The 12,078-nt window shown below is 44.6% G+C and overlaps 1 protein-coding gene across 1 annotated transcript in view; it reads right to left on the bottom strand.

Annotated features, from left to right (window-relative positions):
• EIF4G3 (eukaryotic translation initiation factor 4 gamma 3) overlaps positions 1–12,078 on the bottom strand; it is a 288,773-nt gene that overhangs the window by 20,374 nt on the left and 256,321 nt on the right. Inside the window, 5 exon segments of the mRNA XM_038747121.1 lie at positions 2,953–3,125; positions 6,009–6,124; positions 7,670–7,890; positions 9,726–9,843; positions 10,938–11,031. Of these exon segments, the coding sequence (XP_038603049.1) occupies positions 2,953–3,125; positions 6,009–6,124; positions 7,670–7,890; positions 9,726–9,843; positions 10,938–11,031 (722 nt within the window).

Genomic DNA, 12,078 nt, shown 5'->3' with positions numbered 1-12,078 from the left:
AAAGGCCTTCTTTCCTCCATAACTGGTTTTTTTTTTCATCTCAAAGGGATATACCCTCCCATAGGGTGATCGCTTGGTATCTATTTCCTTAGCTGCACTCTACGTGGTAGCATTGAGTTCACTAGCTCCTCTGGGCGATAATAAGGCTCAGACAACAGAGATGATTAGAAGAGGTGACTAGAAAGAAGCCCATTTCCAGTGCTTAGGATTATACTCGGCACAAATAAAATACCACATTATTTGGGAAGTCTTCTAAAGTTTCTCTACAGTGATTGACAAATTTTAAGTTGCCATTTTAGCTATTGAGGGTCCTCCAAACAGGGTGGGTGGCAATCCAGAACTGGGCCGAGCAGTTCAGTACACTGCCCCCAAGCCCCTAACCTAGGGCCTAAATTAGAATCAGACCAGTTCCCGCATAGTGATCAGGTAAGATGATGGGTCCCTGCTAATTCTTCTCCATGGTGGACTCCATGGCACTCCTTGACACAAGAATAATAATAATAATAATTATAATAATTCTGGGATGTTAGGCAGTTATCGCTGGGGTGGATATAAGCAAATCAGGTTGGACACAGTTCTTGTCCCACATGGGGCTCACAATCTCAATCCCCATTTTATAGATGAGGGAACTGAGGCACAGAAGTGAAGTGACTCACCCAAGGTCTACCAGCAGACAAGTGATGGAGCCGGGATTAGAACCATGACCTTCTGATTCCCAGGCCTGTGCTCTAGCCCCTAGGCCAATGCCATGTGAGCCTTGTTGCTAAGTAATTGGACATTCCTGATGGCTCAGTCTCTGCAATTTCTTGGATGTAGAATGCAGTGGGCACGAACTTACTTGCTTGTTGTACTACCTCAAGCACAGTGCTATAGTCACTCAAGAAAAGCACACATTCTCACTGGCTTGAGACTGTCAAGCTCAAAGACTTTGTTTAGAATCCCAGAACTGAAGGGACTTGAGACACCATCAGTTTCAATCTGCTTTAAAGGAAGATGAATAATGAAACCATTTATGACAGATAATTGCCAATTCTTTCTTTCCCACAACCTCTCCTGGCAGTCCTTTCCCAGAGTTTCACACCCCGAAAGTCAATAAATGATTCCTTGTCTGAATCTGCAATCTCTTCTCGTTCAATTTAAACCCATTTCTCCTCAGGGAAGAAGGAGCACAACTCATCACTGTCTTCCCCTTAAAATCCTTCCTATTCTTCAAGATTAAAACTGAGGCATCCTCTGCCTTCTCTTCCCAGATTAATCAACCCCGATTCCTTTACCCTTTCCTCAAAGGACTTTCTTCTAGACACCTAAGAAAGGTCTGATCAGTGCCAAATTAAGCTGAAGGATTACTTCCTGACTTTTGAATACCACATAACTGCTGACACATCCCTGTTTGACTCATTTGATCACTAGGAATTTGGTTCTTTTTCTGCTCTACCAAGTGATAGGGCCTTCTTGGGCTGGTAGGGAAACAGCCCTGATTTCTGTATAACTTCTGCTTGGTTATTTCTCACTCCAATATGATTCTTCAGCAGTGACCTTATTGGTAACCCACTGTTTCAAAACATACTGTCTTCAACAATTCTCCAGAACTTTGGAAGGCTACACAGACTTGATTTTTTTTTTTACTGGCATTTGTTAAGCGCTTACTAGATGCCAGGTACTGTACTCAGCATTGGGGGAGATTCAACTAAATCAGGTCAGTCACAATCCCTTGCCCCACATAGGGCTCAATCCCCATTTAACAGCTGAGGCAACTGAGGCACAGAGAAATGATTTGCCCAAAGTCAGACAGCTGACAAGTGGCAGAGCTGGGACTAGAACCCAGGGCTTCTGAATCCCAGGCCTGGGCTCCTTCCACTAGGCCACAGGGCTTCTCAGAGGTTTTCCTAAGATGAAGATATTAGGGTGAAGAAAAAGCTAAAGCATCAGTAGTCCAGGAGGAAGCTACAGGATGGAAGGCCCTCGACCATTTGCTTCTAATCTTTTTGGTGACCGCAGTACTAGACGCTGGGATTTATAGGGGGCATACTTTGCTAAGGGCAGCAAAGGCCCGAAACTCAGTCACACCTTACTCCGAAGTGCACTTGAGAACTTGAAAGAAGTTCGCAATTTCCTAGGAGACCGGAACGTCAGAGAGGGCAGGAAAAATCCAGTCTATCGTTCTACCAGAATAGTATTCATAACTTCTTTCCTCTAAATAGGACCTTCAAATTCCTTTTCATACCATATCAGAAAGTGGCTTCCCATAGCTTATGTAAAAGGAGCTGGACCCCTCCAGATGGACCCTGGAAGAAACCGTCCTCTGACTCCTTTCCCTGGTGGTAATTGGTAATAATGATAATTATAATGATGGTATTTGTTAAGTGCTTACTATGTGTCAGGCACTGTACTAAGCACTGGGGTGGATACAAGCAAATCGGTTTGGACACAGTCTCTGTCCCATGTAGGACTCCCCATTTTACAGATGAGGTAACTGAGGCACAGAGAAGTGAAGTGACCTGCCCAAGGTCACACAGCAGACAAGTGGTGGAGTTGGGATTAGAACGTGTGACCTTCTGATTCCCAGGCCCTTGCTCTAACCATCACACCATGCTGCATCCCTGTAACATCACTTTCAGTGACGCTCAAGTGCTTCAGTTTAGCCTTTAAAACTGAAACCTTTGTTCTTCAAAGAAGGGGCGTGATCAGCAAAGTGGTTTCCAAACACAGCATGATGAACCACGGGCACTCTGGGCCCTGAAGAAAGCTGAAAAGAGAGGACTAGCTGAAGAAAAGACACAACGTTTCAAAAACATGTGACTCCTCTTGGGATATTCTCTTTGGCTTTTGAAACCAAAGCTCCTGCTCGTTTCATTCCCTGCCTAAATACTGAGGATGGACGAGAGAGGGGAGCAAAGACAGTATTGGGTAGAACAACAAAAAACACATCATTCTTGGGCACAATATACCAACCCTTTGAAGAAATCCTGTTTGCTCAGTTTCTCGGCCTGCACCAGTTGATGTAGTAACTGGCCCATGTGATCCCTGGTGATCTGACTCCTCTCCAGGGTAGATTCCACACCCACTCGCACGAAAACAGGCAATAGATTCTGGGCATTTAGTTCCTCCACACACTGCATGGCTTCCTATTCAAACACAGAGAGTTGTCTGTCACTGCTCAGAAATCTGGGTGGCAGAAACGACTTACACCAATACCTACTTGCGTTCTTGGCAAAGAATTGGTTGTTTTATTAGCTAGAAAAACCGAGCTTATATTAGTAATAATAATAGTAATAATTATGGTATTTGTTAAGCGTTCACTATGTGCCAGGGACTGGATACGAGCAAATCGGGCTGGACACAGTCCCTGTCCCATATGGGGCTCACAGTCTCAATCCCCATTTTACAGATGAGGTAGCTAGGGCCCAGAGAAGTAAAGTGGCTTGCCCAAGGTCACACAGCAGACAAGGCAGGACTAGAACTCAGGACTTTATGACTCCCAGGCAGGGCTCTATCCACTAAGCCATGCTGCTTCCCATAGTACATGTGATATCTTCATTCACTTGGCTTTGCATACTTATTCACCCCTCCTTCAGCCTCACAGCACTTATGTTCATATCTGTAATTTATTCATTTGCAATAATGTTTATCTCCCCCTCTAGGCTGTAAGCTCATTGTGGGCAGGGAATGTGTCTACCAACTCTGTTGTAATGTACTCGCCCAGGCGCTATACATAAGTGTTGTGGGGCTGAGGAAGGGGTGAATAGGGATGCAAATCCGAGTGCACAAAGAGGTCGCATTTACTAATGTGAGTTCATTTTTTCCAGCTGAAAAAAAGGAATGACACAAATGACCGAACCTTTTGGGATGGGAAATTTCAATGTTCGGATCCAAAAGCCTAAGTGCGATAATTCTGGTGCCACTGTTCTGAGGGTCCAGTGTCTATTACATTTGACTACAAACTCTTTGGGGGAAAGGAAAGTGTCACTTCGTTATTCTGTTTTTCTCAAGGGCCTCGTTCAGTGCACTGCACCAAGGAGGTACTTGCTTCTACTACCATACCTAACACTTTCATGCTTAACTGTAAAAGAGCTCTCTGCCCCCAAAACAGCCCTTCAGGAGAAAATTCAGATTAAATATAATAAGATTCAGGGACTCGTCCTTCTCTAAATTCAGGGAAACAGCTAAAACTGATATACCCAGCAGTCCTGATCAATTTTATGCTGCTATTCCTCGAATATTATTTCGTTCATTCTTTCAATCATATTTACTCATTCAGTTGTATTTACTGAGTGCTTACTGTGGGCAACCGAACTAAGCACTTGGGAGAGTACAATACAATAAATGATCACATTCCCTGCCCACAATGAACTTGCAGTCTAGAGCGGGGTGGGGAGGGGGAGACACACGTCAATAGAAATAAATAAGCGCTTAGTATAGTGATTTGCACACAGTGAGCACACAATAAATATGACTGACTGAATGAAATAAAATTACAGATATGTACAGAAGTACTGTGGGGGAGGGAAAGCAAAGGGAGCAAGACAGGGAGATGCAGAAGGGAGCTGGAGAGGAGGAAAAGTGGGGGCTTAGTCTAGGAAGGCCTCTTGGAGGTTTTGAAGGCTTTGAAGCAGGGGAGAGCGGTTGTCTGTCGGATTAGAGGAGGGAGGTCAGAGGCAGGACGTGGGCTAGGGGTCGGCGGGGAGACAGGCGAGATGGAGGCACGGTGAGGTTAGCACTAGCGGAGTAAACCGTGTGAGCTGGGTTGTAGAAGGAGAGAAGCGAGGTGAGGTACGAGTTGGCAAGGTGGTAGAATGCTCTTGAAAATTTAAAAAGATACATTCTCATTTAAGTTGGCCTGCCACGATCAAGTAAAACATTTTTTCACCTCAGCTCCCTTGGTTCAATTATCTTAAAAGACAGAACTCTAGGAATGAAAGGAAGATGGTCCTTTCTCACTTGCATGGTCTAATAATAATTAATACTAAAACATTAATAACAATAATGATAACAACGATAATAATTGTGGTTTTGGCTAAGCGCTTATTATGTGCTAGGTACTATGCGCTGGGGGGAAGAACAAGCAAAGCGGGTTGGACACAGTCCCTGTCCCACATGAGGCTCCCAAGCTTCATCCCCATTTTCCAGATGAGGTAACTGAGGCACAGAAGTAAGGCGACTTGCCCAAGGTCTCACAGCATACAGGCCGGGAAATATGGAGCCATTAGCTTCAGTTGACAATAAAATGCCTGGATGTCATGGCGGCCTATTAGGTAGGTGCACCGAATTTCAGTTCAGGAGGGAAAGCCCAAATAAATTATTGTAGCATTTGCAAGCTGTTTAACAAGGGAAGAGTGAAATAGATCTGTAACACCCTTAACTTTTAAAATGATTTAAATCAATCAGTAGTGTTCATTGAGTGCCTCTCCTGGGCAGCTCTTTGCACTAAGTGCTGGGGAGAGCAGGATATAGTTGGTAGGAATGAAAACGCTAAATTACACTTTAATATTATATTAAACTTAGTCTTGAGATTCCCATGGCCTCTGATACCTTCAGTTAGATGTCTGTTTGAAGGGAAGGGAATTGAAATGACCGCACCTTTACAAATCCAGTACTCTATTCTACTTTATTTTGTTAGTATGTTTGGTTTTGTCTCCCCCTTTTAGACTGTGAGCCCACTTCTGGGTAGGGACTGTCTCTATATGTTGCCAATTTGTACTTCCCAAGCGCTTAGTACAGTGCTCTGCACACAGTAAGCGCTCAATAAATACGATTGATGAAGTGGAAGAGCCGGGATTAGAACCCAGGTCCTTCTAACTCCCAGGCCTGGGCTCTACCCACCAGATCGTGCTGCTTCTCTGTAGTGATCATAACCCTGCACCTACCCTGGTCGTGACTTCCAACTGGGGTGGCGACAGGTGGGCTCTTCCTCCAAAGGACAGGAGGTTCCGACATTGATTTTCTGAAACCAGATTAGAGGTGCGAATGCCTCTTTGTTTCCTGGCAGCTTGGAAGTTCACCCCACTTACCTTAAAATCATTAATGTGCAGGAATTCATCAATGATGGACTTGGACTTTCTCTCCATTTCTTCTTCTGACAGGGCAAACTTTTCTGGAGCTGGAATACTGGCAACTTCAGGTTTGGCTGATTGTGAGTTGAAAATGTAAACAAAAGAGAGAAATATTGTAAAGACTACTGAATTTTCACCTTCCTATTCCTTTATTACTGTTAATCTGAGAGAACTAAGCACTTATTTTTGATAGGGTATTTATTCTTCGCATTAACCTCTAAGTCCATTGTGACAATTATAAGAGTTTGGGGGTAGAGGATGTGCCCTTTTCTTTAATTACTGACCCTGGTAATAGGGAAATGAGAAAAGAATAAGCCTCAATTTCTACCTACAGAGAGAAAACACTGACTGTCTCAGTCATAAGAGAGACTTTGAGGACCTCCATAAAACAACCAACAGCGCTAGTTAAATAAGCAATTTAATCTCAGAGAATGTGACTTTAGTTGTTGGGAGAGCAGGATGCCCAGGCTACGATCCAGGGCCCCTAGATGCAGTGGTGAGAAGAGTTTGCCTATTTCGACCTTATATTGCCTCCCTGCATATGAAGCCCGACTGACAATTTCCTCCCATGACTAGTGCTGCACCTGTGTACATAATCTATCATTTCTGCAGTCACTCTGTCGTTTTTCATACCTTTCAGGGACTTCATCTCTTTCACAAAGGACCTGCCAATCTAAATTGATTTACTATTCCATTTGGCTGTAAATACTCATGATTCCCAGATTCTACCACCCCATCCTGTCACCTCTTATAATGCAACTGGGACGACATTTCTTCAACCACGGATTTTGATTTACATTTCACTATAATGAGGCTTTCTGGGCCCAGTTCCGTCTGCCTTTAAAGTCTACTGAAATGCATAAATCAGACTTAAAAAGCTGGATGAAATTAAATCGTCTCAAAACTGACAGCTACCAAACTGCAGTCGGATCAAAGATAAGAGTTTATATTTAGTTTTTGACTGAGCGCTTCGTTTGTGATAATTTTTAATGACAAATTCAGGCAACTGCACAGGCACCATTGAGAAAGTCCCAGAGTATTCTATCTAAACACATATACCGCTGTATAGTACACACGCATAGGTGCTACACACACATATATATGCATATATATATTTAATCTATATATATATGTATATAGAAAGAGTTGTAACGAGTAAGAAGCAAGAAAACGGAGAGTAAAGCCTGCCACCTTGTCCTTAGCTTATCTTATGCCTGGATATTGTCGGAGTCTTCAAACAGTGCATGGCTACACATAGCATATGTGCTGCAACGCCAATGCACAATATGGTGAGTTGAGGGCAATATTATTTAGTGGTTTAGTGTCATATGAAACTACAGGGAGGCTATCTGGCTGGTTTTTGTACAGCGAAATGGGCTCGGTGCAATGAAGCATCTGGTGAGGGAAGGGGGAAGAACAAAGTGCAGATCAGGCTTCACACCTGGGAGAATTAAAGTGGGTGAGTTACCAAACTATGAAGAAACGCAGCTTAACCAGAGAGTCCCCAATAGGTGTGCTACCGCTGACACCCACTTACACTGAATACGGTCTTTCTCCTCCAACTCACAGAGAGCTTTTCTCTAATCCAGAGGCCCCATTTCCAGGAGCGCCTCTCTCACCTGGGTCCCTGGCTTTGTTGCGGTCTCCCTCCGAGTTGTTCCTCTCCACATCCATTCCTCCCGTGAGCTGCTTCACGGTTTCGAGCATCTCTCGTCGTTGTTCCTCTTGTGACTGATTGTCTAAGAGATCTTTACTGCTACTGCCCCGCAAGAAGGTGTTGGGACGGGTTGCCGAAGAAAGAAGTGGCTTGTCGTTCTTCTCCCTGCCCACGCTTCCACGACTTGGACAAAAAAGAACACGGTCTCACAAAGGGTCCCCTGCCACGCTCGGCTGTTCAAATCACCGCACTTGGTTCTCAGAGTTGCAGGTTATGTCCCTCAAAAAGATGACTGTCTCGTTATTGATTACCATCTACCCTCAGCCAGTGACTTTCGCTCCAGGCTCTCTGAGGGTAATAATAATGGCATTTGTTAAGCACTTACTACGTGCAAACCACTGTTCTAAGCACTGGGATAGATACGAGGTAATAGGGTTGTCCCATGTGGGGCTCACAGTCTTAATCCCCACTATATAGATGAGGGAACTGAAGCTCAGAGAAGTTAAGTGACTTGCCCAAAGTCACGCAGCTGATAAGTGGCAAAGCCGGGATTAGAACCCACGACCTCTGACTCTCAGGCCATGCTGCTTCTCTTCTTATTATTATTGTTGTAATTGTTAAGCGCTTATTATGTGCCAAGCACTATACTAAGCACCAGGGTAGACACAAGTTAATCAGGTTGGACAAAGTCCCTGTCCCGCAAAGGGCTCACAGTCCAAGTAGGCTGTCTTAGTTCTGCATGTTTCCTTGAGTAGTAAAGGCCACCCCTGGCGTGAAGTCAATTTCAATCTGTCTTTATTTCTGTTCTATAACAATAAAGAGGAAGAGAATAAAGTTCAAAGACCAAATAATAATAATAATGATGGCATTTGTTAAGCGCTTACTATGTGCAAAGCACTGTTCTAAGCACTGGGGAGGTTACAAGGTGATCAGGTTGTCCCACGTGGGGCTCACAGCCTTAATCTCCATTTTACAGATGAGGTAACTGAGGCACAGAGAAATGAAGTGACTTCACTTCACACAGCCGTCACACAGCAGACATGTGGCGGAGCCGGGATTCGAACCCACGACCTCTGACTCCAAAGCCCGGGCTCTTTCCACTGAGCCACGCTGCTTCTCTGGAATGCATGGTGGTCTCATATAAGAAGGGTCAGGGAAGGGTTTTAATCCCAGGACCGGAGTAGGTGAAGACTAGGGAACAATTTTGAGTCTGATAGGAAGATGGAGAGGGAACCAGTGAAAGCAACAGGCGAAGAGGTGGATATGATTATGTAGGTCTTTGGTGGCTCAATGTGTCATCGAGTCACAGTCTGGCCAAGAAGCAAGGAGGCAGTTGTCTGATGGGCCAAGCACACGAATCCGAGCCAGTCCCAATCAATCAACAATCATACTTACTGAACACTTACCTTGTGCAAGGGCACCGTACTAAGTGCTTGGGACAGTACCAAATAGAGATGATAGACATGTTCCCCACCCACAACGAGCTTACAGTTTAGAGAAGGGCTTACAGTGTAGACTTTACAGCCTCCCAGGGGCCTCGGATGCTGCTGGCTCAGACTGAGACTGGCTTGTCCAGGGTGGGTGTCTTACTTCAGCCAGGGAGCCCCTACCCAGGAATTTACAGTGCAGACTTTAAATTGTAAATGGAAGAAGGAGCCACAATAGTCAGTCAAGGAAGGGATAAAGCTTGAATGCGACTGAAAGGCAATTTCCTTTCATTGAAGAGCTGGCCTTCGGATGCAGTTCTCTTGCTTCGGATAAGCAAGGCAGACCTTGATGACTACGAAACTGATTTCATGACCTTGTCACTACTGTCTACGTGTTTTGTTTTGTTGTCTGTCTCCCCCTTCTAGGCTGTGAGCCCGTTGTCGGGTAGGGACCGTCTCTGCATGTTGCCGACTTGTACTTCCCAAGCGCTTAGTGCAGTTCTCTGCACACAGTAAGCGCTCAATAAATATGACTGAATGAATGAATGGAGGGAGGCTTAGTGCTAGACATGAGAGAATGGTACCTCTTACCTAGTTAAGGCCCGGCGAGAGTCAAACTCCAAAGATGCAGATGAGGTGGACACAGGTGGCACTGGAGGTTGCAGAGCGGAGAATCTGTTCAGACTAGTAGCACTTGATCGTAAGGAGTCTATGGATAGTTAAAGATTTGGAAAAGAAAGACATTAGAGAGTGTTCAAACATGAAGAGAAGTTCATGACCTTCATCCATTATTACCATTAGCCCCTTCATGGATGAGACTAGAGCTTGGAGAAGAGTAACGTAGGAATTTCCAAAAGATCAAACTGGACCAGTTAATGTAATTTCCTTTCAAACAGACTTTCCTGCCATTCAGAGATCAGGGACTCCGGAAGACGACCTGAAGATTTTTTTCTCAGGGTTTTTCTGTGTGCGTCTCATAAGATGTGGGAATTTGGGGCTTTGGGGTAGAGGGGCATTTTAAAAAGTAGGGGGTGGAGAGAGAAAACACCAAAGAAAGCGAAAAGGATTAAGACTTTTTGGGGGGAGCAAAGGCATGGAGTGGGAGTCAGAAGAGAGAGTAAAAGTAAAGAAACCCTGGCTTGAAGTAAGGGGTACCTTGGCATGTACATAAGGGTGGTTAACAGACTGAGCGGACAAATTAAAACGGATGACAACTTTAGATACCCTGAAGATGCATCCCTTCGGTCTACCAGCAGCTGGATAAAATAAATACTGCTACATTATGAGCCCTCCGAGGGAGACGGTCTGCATCTAATTCTGTCTAACAGCTAACTTCTGGCCGCCCCAGTGCTTAGTATAATGCCTAGCATATAATAAGCGCTTAACAAATACTATTAATGATACTATTAATACTGCTACTAGAGAAGCAGCGTGGCTCAGTGGAAAGAGTCCGGTCTTGGGAGTCAGAGGTCATGGGTCCGAATCCCGGCTCCACCACTTGTCAGCTCTGTGACTTTGGGTAAGTCGTTAACTTCTCTGCGCCTCAGTTCCCTCCTCTGTAAAATGGGGATGAAGACTTTGAGCGCCCCGTGGGACAACCTTGATTACCTCGTATCCCCCCCAGTGCTTAGAACAGTGCTTGGCACATAGTAAGTGCTTAACAAATACCAACATTATTATTATTATTCTCTGTGCATTCCCTCCCGGCGCTCTGCACCCAGTAAGCGTGAAATAAAGACTATTACGACGACACCTAGTTTGGAATCCACTGCCCGTTTCCAAGTCACACGCTCCTGTACTTACCAGTCTCACATGTCTTTGCTCCACCACTGCTGCCCTTTCCCCAGCTGCCCAACTGGGCTTTAGGCACAAGTTGAATCTTCTCATCTATGGTAGGCTGTAAGAGAAAGAATGACAGTCGACACAAGAGGCCAACAAGACTGAGCCTCCAACAAAACCTAGCTAGCTCTCTTCCTCCCTTCAAAGCCCTACGAAGAGCTCACCTCCTGGACACAGACTGAGCCCCCACTTTCCTCTCCTCCTCCCCATCCCTCCAGCCCTACCTCCTTCCCCTCCCCACAGGACCTGTATATATGTTTGTACAGATTTATTACTCTATTTATTTTACTTTTACAGATTTACTATTCTATTTATTTTGTTACTGATGTGCATTTAGCTTTAATTCTATTTGTTCTGATGACTTGACACCTGTCCACGTTTTGCTTTGTTGTCTGTCTCCCCCTTCTAGACTGTGAGCCTGTTGTGGGCTAGGGACCATCTCTATATGTTGCCGACTTGTACTTCCCAAGTGTTTAGTACAGTGCTCTGCACACAGTAAGCGCTCAATAAATACGATTGAATGAATTTAGCTTTAATTCTGTTTGTTCTGATGACTTGACACCTGTCCACATGTTTTGTTTTGTTGTCTGTCTCCCCTTTCTAGACTGTGAGCCCGTTGTTGGCAAGGGACCATCTCTATATGTTGCCGACTTGTACTTTCCAAGCGTTTAGTACAGTGCTCTGCACACAGTAAGCGCTCAATAAATACGATTGAATGAATTTAGCTTTAATTCTATTTGTTCAGATGACCTGATACCTGTCCACATATTTTGCTTTGTCATCTGTCTCCCCCTTCTAGACTGCGAGCCCATTGTTGGGTAGGGACCATCTCTATATGTTGCCGACTTGTACTTCCCAAGCGCTCAGTACAGTGCTCTGCACACAGTAAGCACTCAATACAATTGAATGAATAAATTTAGTACCTTTTAGACTGTGAGCCCACTGTTGGGTAGGGACTGTCTCTATATGTTGCCAACTTGTACTTCCCAAGCGCTTAGTACAGTGCTCAGCACATAGTAAGCGCTCAATAAATACGATTGATGATGATGATGAATGAAAACCTCAATCACCTCAAAACCTTCACATTTGCAGATTGCAGATTGAA

Source organism: Tachyglossus aculeatus, chromosome 5, assembly GCF_015852505.1.
Source record: "Tachyglossus aculeatus isolate mTacAcu1 chromosome 5, mTacAcu1.pri, whole genome shotgun sequence".
NCBI classification, from domain to species: domain Eukaryota; kingdom Metazoa; phylum Chordata; class Mammalia; order Monotremata; family Tachyglossidae; genus Tachyglossus; species Tachyglossus aculeatus.
Note: the sequence above shows the minus strand (reverse complement) of the source record. Positions and strands in the feature narration are given on the sequence as shown.